The sequence below is a fragment of the Bradysia coprophila genome, assembly GCF_014529535.1.
Source record: "Bradysia coprophila strain Holo2 chromosome X unlocalized genomic scaffold, BU_Bcop_v1 contig_98, whole genome shotgun sequence".
In the NCBI taxonomy this organism is placed as follows: Eukaryota; Metazoa; Arthropoda; class Insecta; order Diptera; family Sciaridae; genus Bradysia; species Bradysia coprophila.
The window spans coordinates 1,407,423-1,423,838 of NW_023503371.1; the positions used below are offsets into that span (position 1 = coordinate 1,407,423).

Consider the following 16,416-nt stretch of genomic DNA (forward strand, 5'->3'; position numbering starts at 1 on the left):
TAATTACTATGAGGAAGTTCACGTTAAGACGAAATTGTTTGATTGCCTATCGAATGTAGTGATAATATATTGAACATTATGTGTGTGACTCGTTCCTACAATTCATAGTAGAGATATAATAAACATCTATAGGTATTACTAATTGATTGGAGTGTGCAAATATGTATGTCTTTATTTAATCATCAATTTATATTTATGAATTGTTTTATAAATAAATTTAATATTCTTTCAATGCAATGATGTGAAGTGAAGCCATCATGAATGTGAATTGAATAACGAATTATCAATGCTTGTATTGTTTTAAAATGCGTTGATTTTTTTTTTCTTCTTCAGTATTTCAGTAACTGAGTTTTTCGGGGCGAGCAGCTTTATGTTCGACACACACACAGAGACTGAACGAATATTTTTCTTCTGTTAGAAATATTTTTTCGCAAATTTTTTTCTTTGTCCATATTTTTTTCTTTATTTTTTAATTCATGAGGATGTACATAAATCACGGGCATTGCAAATTATTGTTTTGTTAATGAATTATGTAAAGATATAGCACATATAGCAAAGCTTACACAATTCGTTTTTTTTATATATACAAAATTACAATATGAAAAGGAAAATTGGCTAAATGAAATGGCAATGAAATCATTTAAAGTTATACCTTTTTCAGTAGGATGAGGTTGTGTATACAGTCTTATGGTTCTGATCTAATTCGGATTTTTTACATTTTCATCGACATAAATACAATAAAATATTTTTGCATTGCAAAGCATTATTTTATTATTATTTGCTTTGAAATTTCACTATACCTTTAAAATGCTTGCATGGCAAGCGAATTCTGGGTCAGCCGAATGTGGTGCAATTTTTAAACCAAATATTTTCTGTTTAACTTCCGAAAATATTCGAGTCATTTATGGCACTAATTAACAGCCGGAGCTTATTTTTCTGGGTAAATTAATTTGTTGAATTTCTAGGAAATGTCATGAATTTCCTGAAAAATCATATCGCCGCTATCAGCTCATTTTACTGTTTGAAAGTTTGTTAAAATTTTGTCAGTTAGTCTGAGTCAGTTTGGTGATCACAACTTTGCTTTTAAACCTGTGCTTTCCAAAATCGCGAGACTTTTAAGGACAGTCTTTGAATGACAATGTTTTTTTAATCAAACTTTTCCTGCTCACTAAAGCAATTAGTATGACTTATAGGTCATGATAAAGCCCGAAACGAAGTGGAGAGCTGTATTTACAATTCTTACTCGTCAAAATAAAAATTATGTAGCACGGACGTGATGTAGTTCATGCGATTAAGAAATGTAAATGAATATTTCATATGAGTAAAGTCTGCCGCAATTTTCATAAGAAAGAACCCACGATTTTTACATTCAGCTTTTGGCAGTTTTTTTTAACTTTCGTAGCAAACAAGTTGTCGAAAAATGGCATCAAATACTTTGCATAACAAACAACGCCTAGGAGTTTTTTATGCAATTTCAATTAGCACAAAATACTCAGAGTCAGACGTTGCGTATGCACCATTTACCTCCACTTTCATATAAGAAAACAACCAAGTTGAAAAACCCCAACAAAGAATTTGCATAGGAAACACTTGTTTGTTATGAAAACTTCGCCAGAACAGCTCCATTTACATTGATGTAACTCGTAAAATTTAAATTTGAGATTTTACATTAATCTTTCAGAAACCATTAGCTATTGACAGCAAAAGCAAAAATCACCGATAAATTACAACTAATTTGGTCGTATATAGTAAAATGAAAACTATAATTCAAAAACTTCTTTCAATCCTTCATTTTTTGGCAATGTGTTTAAAATGCGTTTTTATGTTGGATATTAATTGAAATCCGAAATTTCAAGTATTTCTTACATCTCACATCTCTCGTCTATTTGTTCAACATCGAGCCAAGTTGATCGATTAACACTTTACTTCCTCACACCAAGGCCCATGGTTTTCACAGCACACCAAGGCCCATGGTTTCCACAGCAATTTTCGTTTGACGGCTTTTCCTGCTGCAGATTCTACTTCTCGAATCGTTGGCATGATATAAGATAGACAACGAGTGTCTGTGCATGTCGCGTCCCAAAGTCAATAGAATATGAAAAAATGTAATAAAAGAGTAATAAAAGCACTACTCAATACTCTAAGCAAATGAAGTAACAGATTCGATGATTATAACGCGAAACGATGACGTCTTACAAAGTGTAAAGGACTGTCTAACCGATCCACCCTTCAATCGAAAAAAAAATATTTATTTCACCTGATTCATCAGTTCAATTTTTTTTTTGGTTCCGCACAGACAATGTTCCAATTATATTTGTTTTAAAGTATGGATTATATCAAGAAACTTGTTGTGCTGCAATTAATAGAATTGCAAATGATTTCATTACATCGCTTTCCGTGTTTGGAAAAAAATAAAATAAATATTATCAACACATTGAACATTGTGTGTAAAGGTAATGCCATTATTGAAAATGAAGAAATGCGGCACGTATCTGTATGCCAAAATCATTCTATGAATTTTCTAGTCAATGCTACATGGAAGTAAAGTTAACCAATATGCACGTAATATGGTTGATTAATATACCCCATCGATCATACATTTTTTATTTTATTTATTATTTATTCACCTCCCAATATCATACACCAAATGTAAATAAAAAAAAATTCAACATTGTTGAACCATTGGATTGAACTAGATTTTCAATATGCTGTAACCGCAGTTATTTTTTTATTTATTTAATTTTAAAATTTTAAAATTTCAGTACTTTCAGTTTTAAAATTATTACAAAACAATTTATTGAACGAACGCATAAATGAAAAAAAGAAGAAAAAAAAACTGGTGAACGATTTTTACTCTCGTTTAAACATTTTCATTTCATTTGGTACAAACATTATCACCTCCGTTCCGATGAATTTTACTGTTTACATTTTTTTCCGTTTCGAATTTGTATGTTACTTAGCTGAACGAGTATGGTTTTTCATTTTTTATTAAAAAAAAAAAAAAAATAACGATGAGTATTTACGGTCGAGATAAGCATTATATACATCATGATGTTTGTTGTTGATACATTGGCCAGTCATCAGAGCCGGCTAGGAAACGAAACAAGTTGACCGATATTTGGTGGTGTGTGGTATTATTTCTGTATAGCTGATGGATTCTTGTTTGATTTAAAACTTGTTCACAACGTTTATGTAATAAAATGCATAAATACGTCTAAGTGGAAAGTAGACGTTTCGATAGCATTTTATTTTGTTGGTTTTATTTTTCTTTATTATTTGTAAAAAGTATTAACACAATGATGAACTGAAACCGTTCGAAAGTTAACCGATTCAAAGAACTTTACCTACGTAATTGAGAATTTCTAACGAGTCGTTCTTCTTTGCTTTATTTGACAATGAAATTCAAACACAAATTTACATCTTTTTCGTTTATTTTTCAGATTTACATCTCCTAAGGGTACGTGCTTCCCAGCAGCAACATATTTCCAATAATGTAAGTTAAAGAAAAGTGAAAACAAGTTTTTGTTTTGTTTCTGAGAACTCACTGAATATGACACTGTGTCGTAAGTCGTAAATTATTTCCATTGATAACGAAAGGTATGTGAGTTTATTAATCGAATCGAGCGTGTTCACTGTATACATGTGGTATCGTTGAATTGGAAAAGCAGTTTCCGATTAGAGTCATTATAAAAATCATCTCAAACTCGAATAATGAATCAGTAGACAGAATTTCTAAACATTTTCCAGACCGACATATTGTATATTGTATCTGCCCTTTTATACTCGTTAGACTGGATTTAATATTTTTGCTCAGACAGTAACTGTAGCAATAAAATTATATAGCCGCATGACAATAGCCCTGTGATTGTGGTTGCATAAAATCCACTTCCATAATAAACAACTTTCAATTATCCACAAAAAAAAGTGTTCATCGCAATGCTTCTTTCACTGCAATTTGCATTGTAAAAGGGGTGAGACCCCATTCTGTGTGATGAAGTGGCATACAAGCATTTTTATATGCTTAATAAAGGTATTTCACATATATATTTGACTACCCGTTAGCGGTAAGTCAACACAAGTACCTCTGGAATGAAAACAGAAATATGTTTCTTTCTCTCCCTCTCTGATTTTTGAGCCAAACACACAAGTACTGTTTTCGACAGTACTTTCACAACAAAATTGAATGCCACTCTTTGCGATTAAATAACGCGACTCAATGAAACTGAGATAATTTTCAAGATTTTCAGTTCAATTTCCATACCAATTGAAGCGATTAAGAAATGTATATTATTGTGCAGTGACAATGTTTCACAGTTGAGCTAAGGCATGTGGCAAGGTATACAAGCGTGCACCGGAGATAAATTCATATTTATGATCGTTGACCGGAATTTCAAGAAAGAAAAACCATTTCTCACACGTAGACAGTAGTTGTAAATGGTTAATTTACACAATCAGCGATACTTGCTGAAGGTGTTCGAAGTATTTTTCCTGCTATTAACTCACAAAAAAAAACTCTTACGAAACTAGGAAGAAAACTATTTTCTGACTTGTCGTCTCTACCGGGTTTTTTCATAACTCTACCGGTTTTTCATTATTTGTCAACATTCTCCCAGACATCTCCTTGATTGTATGACTAAGTTTCGAGTCCAGGCCAACGAGTATGAGGTGCAAATGGGAAGTTTCGATAATATACGCTAGCTATACTTGTATCCATACGGATACAACTTGACCTCAGCTTATTGACGAGCTCATTTATATTTGGATCGGACTCGTCGAGAAGCAGTCACTCATGTGAAAAAATTGTTGTTTTTTTTACTCTAGAAAGCCTACCAACACCTTGGCTGGACAATAATGCCTGAAGTCAATTTTTAGAATTAACGTCCGGACATTTGTCGATTCCACAGCTTCGTTGAACTAGTTGAAAATGATATTTTCAGTTAAATAAATGTAACACCCTCTGCTACGTCTGTTTTGTGGGTTGTTTGTAGATTTTACGTGTAAGTTTTACCAAAAGTTTTTTTTAAATTTATACTTCACACCACAACCCACCCACCTACAATGCAATAATTTGACCTTGAAAAGACACCAAAATATTAAGTTGATTTTCTAAAGTTGCCGCAACTAAAGACATGTAATTTTCAATAAATTCACCGACTCTCTAGTTTACCGTTATCATGAGCAAAGCCGGGTTCTTTGCAAATATTGCATTTGTCCGTGTCGCAACCACAGGAACAAACACAACCGGTAAGCGGTAAGCAAAATTAAACACTTACACGATATGCACTGCATGAAATTCTATACGTAATCACTTTATCGTGATTCGATGTGATTGATAAGCGATTAGTATTTAAATTTGATATTGAAAAAAAAGTCCTCAAGATTATTGAGCGCACACCTTTTTTTTCGTCTGATCACTTCTTATAAGGTAATTTTATGTGATTAAATATCGTAAAAGTGTCATTATTTTCACTCGAACATTACACTCGTACGTTACATCATAATATTCGAGTATATTTACTAGGAACGAAATGAGCGATCGATGAAAGTTATATGCACGTTTGAGTTGTTTAGATAAAACTCTCAATTTCGAAATCATAATACAAGAACTTATATAAAATTGAAATTGATTATAGGGTTGTCAGCGAAGCGCTTGTATAATTACGGCGCCGCGCCGTTTTATCGAACAATTTGTATATTGGGTCTGAGACAATTTTCCGTATTCTGAACGCTATTTCACATCTTTATACTTGTTTAATTACTCCGGTTTCTGCAACAGATCTCACTTATTTACTTCTATTTATTTATAATGAAATCCTATCTGCCTATGCGCGCGAAATTAGGTAATTCATTCTGATTATCACTTTGTTATATTCGAAGTGCCATTTCTTAAATCAATAAAAAATTTAACACCTTCTGATGTGAACAAATATGCAAAAAAAAATATGTTGGCTGTAATGTACATTGTACACACATCGGTTCAAGAAAAGCGAAATTGTTAAATTTTTTAATAGCCATCCACCACGTGCTCCGACCAAAATTGGATATATTATGGGGACCTCTCTCATAATAATAACGCAGGGTGTGCTTATCGATGTGTGATTTACGTTCGGTTTCTTTCAATTTACGATACAATACGGTCGGGTTCAATTCAATAAAATGAAAGTCGAAATGAAATATGTGTTGAAAAGGAAATGAATTACTTTATTTGTGTGTCTATCGGGGAAGGGAATAACACGCGTTAATTATCGATCATCAATTTACAATGAATTTTTGAATAATGTTTGTGTTTTATTAGGCTAAAATATTGTTACGAATGGGGAAGATATTTCACGAAACAATTATTATGTATTGGACACAAAGGTATCGAAATTAAAGCGCAGGAAAAGGGATAACTCCAAGTATTGTTTCCATTTCCAAGGTCATATCCCATCGTTCCCCTCGTACAAATAAACCGTAAAATGTAACACCGTCTGACGTGAATAAATTATGCAAAGCACACATTTTTATTTAGAAAGTGTAGTTTCATTTTCACCTGCTCAAAAAAAAAATTGTCAACATTTACTTAATAGTGTAGGTGATTTACGAGGTGATTTGACATGGGTTGATTTGGTACTACACAATACGGAAAGAATGAATTTTAGTTTTCAACCTGATTCGGTTGACGAAAATGGGTAAAGGTTATGCTAAAGTTCCGTCACGTCAGAATAAAAAATCGGGTAAAGGTTATGTTAAAGTTATGTTAAAGTTATGCCCGTCGTATGGCCTGAATGAATTGTTAACAATTGGCAAGCGTTTCACATTATAGCTGTTACTGTTTTCGTTTAAAATATCGTCGAGGGTTCGTTGTTCGTCTGTTTCAGTTAGAAAGCCCTGACATTCATTGTGTCTAAATCTAAATTAGAAATCGCCACAACGCTTCAAATAAACCTCTGAACTTTCGAGCTTGTTTGGTTTGGTTGGAATTGTTTAGTTTGGAAGTATAGCTCGGAACAGATTGACCATGGCCTGAGTATCGGGTCTGACCTAAAAATTCAGGTTAAGAGTAAGACCTGAGCCTGATTTTTTCTAAATTATCAGGTCAGGTAACTTGACATTTTCCATACAAATATTTCTGTTTACCTAAAAGCTGACCTTATAGGTTGGACTTGAATTCCAAAATCAGTTTTCAAGTCAGGTCAAAACAGGTTCTGTTTCTAGGTTGACCTGACCTATTACAAACCCTATTTGGAAGTGTGCTGTTGTAATTCTATTTCATTTTGTTTTAGCAATTAATCTTAAAACATAGTTGACTCCAAACTGAAAAGCGAAAGCTCTTAATATCCAAATTAAAAATAATTCGAAAGCCCTCTTGCCAAACTAAACTCTTAACATTGTCAACACATTTAATGTATAAAAAATGGGGTGATACGAAAACGTTTTCTCGACAACCACTTTACTCCATTACTTATTTTAACTCACTATACACACAAGTTGCAATCGTGGAAATTGTATGTTGACTGGGAGTGGCACTCGTGAAAATATTTTTCATTTTGTTACGAATTACAAGCTTTGGTCTGTGGATATTTTTTAAGTTTTTTATTTGTATCCCCACTTTCTGAGAATATACGAAGCGTTATCCGTTGACTGTGTCCCATCAACATCATGTTTAAATATTAAAACGAAACGAAATGCATCCTTTTACACACAGTACACAGTTCTTTTAATTGTATTTATGATGCCGATAAAATGTTTATTTTTCCACGGCCAAGAGTTGACGTGAAAGTTATGCACAGTTATTTGTTAAACAAACAATGAAAAATTAATTGAAATTCGTTTTGCTGAACTAGTGCGTAAATTGCTTAAACAGAGATGAACAGTGTAGGTACGATCGCACGGTAAAATTAAAACGGCCGGTTATCTAAGGCTGTTAATAATACCTGTTAGATAATTTCAGCGATAATTCTTTACTAAACCAACGTATTATAAATTCATCGTGTGTGTAATTTTTCAATTGAATTGTATTCCCTTTTACCGGTGGTCTTCAACAAAATCATTTTTTGCTGTAAAAACCATTTTGGTTATCAAGTTAGCATTGTGGGAGATGAACTGTTTCCGAGTGCATGTCAGTTGTGAGGCCAGTTGCGCATTTCCAAAATTATAATACGTTACAATGACTCATGATAATTTCCTTATCAACACGCTAAATATATTACCAAAAAAAAAGAAAAAACGAAAATCCATTTCTAACTGTTCACGATTGTATAGCATTGGGTTCACTGGTGTATAACCACACACAGAAAATTAGCAAATTTAAATTATAAAAATCGTACGCCAGTGTCTCATACAGCTCAGATATGTTAAAATTTCTGTTTACATAAAAGTTAAGAAAAAATCCACAAATTTCTAAGACCTTCAAATGCAATATTATGAAAATATATTCCGTTTTGATTTTTAGTTATTCGTTAAATATCTTGCATGATCTGAAAATTTCTGACACACGCGGATACATCACCTTACACTTAAGTATGGTTTCCACTCGATAAGAAGTACTCCGTGTAAGAGCCGTGAGAGAGCGAGCGGTCAAGTGAACAAAGCAAAAATTGGAAAAATTCAATTTTGTCTCTCACACGGAGTGCTTTTTCGGTAAGTGGAAATCAAGCCTTGAGTAGCTAATAGAAAATAAAAAAAGAGAAGAGATTGAAACTACTACTTTTCAGATATACCCCATATTATACCACATCATTTCTAAGCTGAAATGCTTGACAGATCACTCCAACCTGTGCGTACGTAATATCTCCAGTCCACATAGTAAAATACATTTTACTCTACCTACATCTAATAAACTCATTTTATATGAGACCAAACCTATCGTAATTTTTCTTCTTCTTTTTTTCGTACAACCGAAATGTACAAAGGTCGCTCTTTATCGATATTAAATTTAATTTACTGAATGTCCATAGCCCATTAGATGTAATTACTATTTTCATCATTTTCTCATATATTTATAGGAAAGCATATAATATAGTGTAGACACTGTGCTGCAATGACTACAACAACAAAAATGAATATTGCACGATTGATGATTATATGAATGGGTGTAGTTTTTACATGTAGTGCCGACGACGCGTCGGGCTATGCGCTATGCTACAGCATACACCCATGGTTGTATGTTAACACACTGTTGCCCACACAACCACTCATGCAATTCGGATCGCGTATAGTATAGCACGGGGAAATTACTTCAAATTTTAAGATTGTGTGCGTTCTCTCGGCTTTATCACAATTTTCACATATATTATATTCACCAGAGCCGGTAACGTAAGCATTTTCATAATGAAGACTTTGCTGCCATATAAATAAATCATTCAAAAGCTTCAAGAACTAAGAATTAGTGGTCTTGTGATAATTGAAAATAAAAAGAATATTCACGAGTTCTTATCTCATTTATCATCAGCATTTTAGATTAGGAATATGGGAACTTTATTGGTGTTGTAAATTCAAAGTAAAAAATTAACTAAAAAAAAATAGTTGACTTTACGATTATGTTGGTTGAAGTGTTGTTTAATTTACGAAAGCAAAATAAAAACTACATTAAAACTGGTGCCTATGCGATCACACACAAACACACGATCAAACGAATCAAAAAAAAAAGAAACACTCTAAACTCAACCGCCACAACAAGAAAAATGTGTATAATTTTGTCAGTGTGATTGCCATTGTTAATAAAAATACACCTTAACAAAAACTCTGAGTATAGTCTCTGCGAGTACGAATGTGAAATTTCCCAAAAGTCCACATACAGCAGATTGAAACTAAAATTCAGTTGAGTTTTGAATATCGCGATGACTGAATCATTCTTGTACTCACGCGACTATAATTTATGATAAAAATTATTTTTTTTTTGTTTCTGTTGCTGATTGATTTTGAACGTAACTCTATTCGTACGTTGAGTTGATAGAGAAAATTTCGTTTTTGGCGTTTAATAAAAATAAAATAAACGAGACGACGACGGGGAGTGATATAAGTTCAGTGATTGATAACAAAACGTTCGCAACCGAAAAGAAATAGTAACCAAAATTTGAAACACACACAGTGCATTTTGTTGATTCTATAGAAGGAAAGGTAACGATTGCCAATAAGGTTTCTGACATTTCGAGCACATGTATATACATTTTGATGTTAAAATAAAGTATTAATAAGTATTCCATTAGAATATAAAAATAAACTGTGAGAAATTATATAACAACGTACCGCACCGCCTGGTTTATAAGAGGATTATAGGTTAGATTATAATGTTGCATCTTACAAATTTATTTTTTTTCAATTTTTTTTACGTACGTGCATACAGTGAATAATGTGTACATAAAATTTTCAATGTGGTGTATTGTGGCTTATTATAGAGCTCTGGTATGTTATCTATATTTTCTGTGTGCTGATATGTTCAAAGTCTGACAGGCACTGTGTTCGCCGATTGTACTAATTTTTATGTTTCAACTCATTAACACATATGTAACTGGTTTTTTTTTTTCTTCTTCTTCTTCTTTACGTCCGTCCACAGCGGTGTATTCGTTTCTCGACTTTGCATCCAGCACATAAATGGGCATAAATTGATAAGCCACACATCAGTAGATAAAGTTTTTTTTTATTAGATTTTGTAAAACTGTAATTTTTATGTGGCCCCGTATCATTTGACTGTGTAATTAAACAATCAACAGCGGGATTGCATAACTGAAAGTAATATACAGAAAAATATAAGTGAAATACTGTCACACACGGACAGAATAACAAAACAAAAAAAAATAAAATAAAAAAAAACTCTAAACAATTTAACGTATATATTGAATTCAACCGATTGACTTTAGATTTAGTTTACGCTGAGAGTAAATTCATATTTTCGCCGGTTTGATTATGACATTGGTGTAGTGACCTTGTCGCGTAAAATCATCTAGTAGAAGCATTTCCGTAGTCAGCCAGTGAAAAAGGTTCAAGCATCAAAAAAAAAATTAAAAAAATATTTTTATTGCCAGTCAGGTGACAAAATGTGTTTTTTGTGAACCAGATGTGATGCTTGCCAATGTCTGTATAGGTAAAACATCAAACATGACTCATATATTATATATGCTTGTGGGGTAAATAGCAGATCGTGAACGTTGATTTCGAAAGTAAAACCACCACACCGGTCCACTCAATCACCTTGTGGCGATGGTTTAATATCAATGAAAGACATTCTTTGACGTCAGTAAAATGTTTTATTAAATTATGTTAAATTATGATTGTAACTCGTCCCTGGAGCGGCCAGCATCGATTAGCATTAATGGGTGATTGTCTTTAACACTAATAGTGATGGACGATGATGATTGAATGAATGAATGAATGAATGATACATAATGCTCTTGTTCACTTAGAACCTTGTTTAAAGTTTAGGTCCTTGTTTATGTCCATGTTTAAGTGGGTAAGTAAATTACTTGATTCGATGATCGATGGAATCATTGTTCGAGATCGTCTTACAAAACAGTAAAATATTTCCTTTCTGTCCGGCACTTGCGAAAATCACTTTCGCCATTAATATTTCTTTTTAATTACAGAAAATCAATCATAAATGTCCAATTAACACTTTACCTTAATTGCCGACAATTGAGAAATCGCTTACTCGTACAGACAGCCAAAAAATTTATATTTCCCATTATTCAGATAACGTATCAGTTGCAATTATAAATCTCAAGCATCACATTCAAGTGTGTGATTCGTAATACAACATCAGTTTAGCAACATTATCTGATATATTTTGTAATGAATCATTTGATACAGCCAACAAAAACCTTTTTTTTATTTAACCCACTAAATATTTATTGGCCCCGCAAAGTACTAGGTTTAGTTGAATGCGCGTTGCTTTAACTCAACACCAGATCTTGTTCTTCGAAGTAAGAACTATGTAAAATGTATTAGAAAAGGAAAAAGATTCGAACGCAGCTTTGTTATCTGTTGGACAGTATTTATAATCACTTCAAGCATAAATCCTATTTTGTATATAAAATTCCTCCATAAATTCCAGAAATTAATACAGCAAATTTAGGTAATTGGTTTTGTTTTATAGAAGTTTAGGACATTGAAACAGTTTAGAAATTTCATAAATTCTCCAGAAAACAGATTCCATATAAAAATACTATTTAACTTTTTCATATTTTTGAATTTCTGAACTCGGTTCATTTTGCTGATAATAGTTGTATCTCTTAGTTTCCGTACTATTTTGAACAATTTGTGAACCAAACACACACGTCGTCCCTTTCAAAGGTGTACAAGTTTCGCGATTGATATGTTTTGGGTAACGTTATTACTATTTGACTCAGGCAAAGTGGTACGCATATCATTTTGTGCAACTGGCCGATACCCTTAATAGCAATACACCACTTTTCATAGTTTGGTGTGACGGAAATATAACAAATTTCATAAAAACTTTCTTAGATGTGTAGATGTTTCGATGTTTGCGCGTTTTTAACTTTTAATTACAGCTTTTACCGACCGTAAAAAATATTAGCAGTTTGGCTATCGGATCTATTACTTTATTTGATGTAAGTATTTCCAAGAAATTGATTTCAAATCTGTTACTTCATTTCTCTGAACATGGTTTTTCCTATGAAATACAGTATAAGTTAGAAATTGTCGTTTGGTTCTGCAGTCGTTACCTGTAACAGCAGTCTGTAACAGGCTAATAGACAACAAATACGTTTTTTCCAATTTTCAAACTGTTTTTAAAATTTCTTCCTCAATAGAAGATGCATTTTGAAAATGAATTGTTTGCATTTTTCCGAGTGTGATTTGAGTCCGATACCAAGTGGAAAAGATCAGTCGATCAATAATTTCCAAGCAATAAAGTACAATATTCAACTTCCTTTGGTGCAGTGAATAAATTTCATTCCCCAGGCTCGTCCAATTTTATTGGTCGTTTACAGTTTGCGGAAATCGCGTCGTTTGTAAAACAGCAGGGATATGTGAATTAATACAATCCGATATAAATACCAACAAATCCATATAGTTTAGCGTTGTATGCGTCTAAACAGGATGTTGCAACCATTTGTATAGTTTTCCATCAGCTGTAAAGGTTTAAACCTACCCAAAAAAAAAACATGTGCAACCCGAAGTGAATGTCTGTAGACGCGATGAAAACAATACGAAATTAGGAACATCAAAATAAAATCAATAAATTTATGGATGCTAATTATAACCGCCGAAATATCAAAACGGTGTAAAAGGTAATTAATTTCAATTTTTTATTAGCTTGATGCTAGGCTTTATGGTTACGAAAAAAAACCATTGTTGTCGCTAAAGGAATGATAATTTTGCTTTCCATTTTATTATCTACAAATGAACATTTTTCGATAGTTAATGGTCCTAAATATTACTAGAAAACAATCTAAACAAGCAATTAATTCAAACATACAACGAGCAAACAGGAGCTTCTGACGCTGAGCCAAATATTGTTAATAATAATTCAATTGTTGAAAATCTGTGAAGATAGGCTTTCAATATGACGAAAGTATACGTATGCCATATGATTTTAACGAGCAAATTGTTTGAAAGACCAAATAACTAATTTCATTTTTGTTACAGATTAAGAATTGTTAGAATGGACAATTTGAATCCATTTATGTTATTCATTTTAACATTGCTAGACATACGTGTACGTATTGTAATAATGTTGGTAACACATGTGAAACGAGCAGAGAAAATCGGATTCTTTGAGATTTTCCGTTCTTATAATTCTCAAACTCTAAAGGACTGTCCATAAACGACGTCCACATTTAGGGGGATGGGGAGGTCGACAAAACTGGGCAAACAATGTTAAATGTATAGGAAAAACATGGACGTAGGGAAAGAGGGTCAAAAACTACCAACAATGTATGGAAGTCTTTTATGGGCAGCCTCTAATAGTAAATGGAATGAACGATCGAAATTTTATCGAGATTTAAATCTAAGTTCCAATAAAATGTTTCTGGGTTTTTACTTTACAAAAATATGATGGGGAAATCGTTTTATGATAAAACGTTTTCCTTTTTCTTGTTCAGTAAAACTTTAATCAAACTAAACTCTAAATAGTTGCTATATAATATGCCAATGGTATTTTATGATTTTTTTTATATAAATGATTCTAGACTAACATTTTTATCAAAAGCTGTTATCGACTTGAATTTTCACTCTATTTTTTTCTTTTTTTTTTGCAGATATAAAACATGGCCTTAATAATGAGATATATAGATAGTATGCAAAGATATATGGACTCATATGGAGGTATGTTTTCAACAGATATTTTCACACATCTCATGATTACCAATAAATATGAATTCTACGTGTTGGAATTTAAAGATTTTTTTAAAAATTTAATTCGCATTCCTATAAAACAAAAATCGAAATCAATTATTTAGAATAGGCATAAATCATAAAAGTCAATATTTCTGTGTGGAAATAACAAAAAAGTTGTCAGGGTCGATCAAATGACAATGTTAATACGCAATTATTTACTAAAGAATGCAACGGTGCAAATTAAAACTAAACGAATCTTTTTGTTCGGACAAGATAATACACACGCAACATCTGGTCGGGAAAAAAAACCTCATATCTCGATGTGTGTAAAACAATAATTATCGTAACAAAATATACTAGCAACAAATCAACTAAATTAATTGTTAAATGCATTTCCGAAAAGACAATGCACGTTTGTTAATCATAATGGCAATTTTTTTCCTCTATAAAAAATAAATAATAAAAAAAATTAAAAAAAATAAAATTACGATTGCAACAACAAGAAAAAAAAGATTGTTGTTGTTCTGCAGTGATATTATATTAGTAATTGTTAAATCTAGTGAGTGATAATTCGCATGGTGCAAATTTGAACGGTTATGCAATTCATTTTTTTTTATCTTGATCCGAATATTGTTACGGCAACGAAATGAATTGTGAAAGAAATAAGGCCCGGAACAGGTCAATTTTTAAATCTTAGAAATTAAGTTCAATCGTTGTGTGAAAGGGTGCGACGACAGTGGACATAGTTGTTAGTTGGCATCAGTTAATACATTTGTTTTTGCTACAGATAAAGCTGGGAGGCTAAAACTGCAAACTGAAATATAACATTTTTTGAGTTTTAACCTCATAACTAGATTTTACGGTAGCAGAGTCAGATCCAACAGATTTTTCTGTATTCAACTAGTTCTATGTTCACAGCTACTATCATGCATATAATTATAGTGAATGTTTCATACTTGAAATTAACATAATTTGATTGCTATAATATTCAGTTTGAATCCAGTTGGGTTCAAATGTGGTCAGACATTATCGGAAACATAAAATTGTTATTCAAGAGATAAGTCGCACAAACCCGTTATTTGGTCTGGGGTTGCACCGAAAGTATATTTTTCTGAACGAAAATTAATTTTACAGATCCCAGAACGAAAGATTGGCCAATGATGTCCTCCCCATTCCCAACATTAGCAGTTTGTTTAAGCTATGTATATATAGTTAAGGTAAGTGCAACACTATCGTCTATCGATTAACTCGCCAATTATTTACAAATTATACAAATCCGTCTACCGGTGAATAAGCTTGACGAAATCGGAGTCAATTTTTGGCAGATTGATTTTTGAATTCGTTGAAAATTTGCTGAAATTTTCCAATTTTTGCAACATTTGTGTCTATTTTGGTATATACAATCGCTAAAACGAACTGGTGTGCATACGTTATTTTGCACCAGCTGGTCCTATTTGGAATTGTATGTGACCAGCTGGTGCAAAATAACGTATGCACACCAGTTCGGTTTAGTGATTGTAAGTCATTTTGGCAAATTTTGATAGAATTTAGAGAAATTATTGAAAATCCATTTCAAAATATTTACTTTGAGTGACACCGAACACAGTTAATGCAACCGAGCCCAAATTATTTGTCACCAGAATTTGATCGTTTTTTTCCATGGAGCTAAGAAACACGATTAGAATTGACTCCAGTAGTTTCCCTGGGCTTTTTGAATAAGTTATAAATTTAGGCTTTGAAAAATAAAGATTTTTGAAGCTTGTGAGTCGACTCATTTTATAAGTATTCCACTAAAAAACGTCATTTTAATTTAGAGTTGAGTAATTCGATTGCAATTTCGTGGTATCGACGTTAGTAGATGCTATCGATTTATTATTTATTTATCACGACGAGGTACAATGTATTCCGCGCGTTTCTTGTCTATCTTTTTTTTTTTTTAATTTAAAACGAGAAATTCCATCTCCGAAAACATTAAAAAAAATTCTGATCATTTCTGTTTATTTTTTTTTACAGGTTTTGGGACCAAAAATTATGGAGAACCGAAAACCATTCCAATTGCAAAATACTCTGATAGTTTATAATTTTATTCAAGTAATTTTTAGTGCATGGTTATTCTACGAGGTAAGTTTAAATCAAAAA

General features: G+C 32.3%; 1 protein-coding gene across 21 annotated transcripts in view; it reads left to right on the forward strand.

The window, feature by feature from the left end:
• The window catches only part of LOC119070545 (elongation of very long chain fatty acids protein AAEL008004), a 41,123-nt gene that overhangs the window by 12,530 nt on the left and 12,177 nt on the right, over positions 1 to 16,416 (forward strand). For 9 of the 21 annotated variants that reach the window (XM_037174937.1, XM_037174918.1, XM_037174920.1 and 6 more), the window contains 4 exons: positions 3,441 to 3,493; positions 14,199 to 14,265; positions 15,412 to 15,494; positions 16,291 to 16,398. In XM_037174937.1, the coding sequence (XP_037030832.1) occupies positions 14,208 to 14,265; positions 15,412 to 15,494; positions 16,291 to 16,398 (249 nt within the window). In that variant the 5' untranslated portion in view covers positions 3,441 to 3,493; positions 14,199 to 14,207. The other 12 variants (XM_037174932.1, XM_037174935.1, XM_037174931.1 and 9 more) reach the window with 12 other exon arrangements.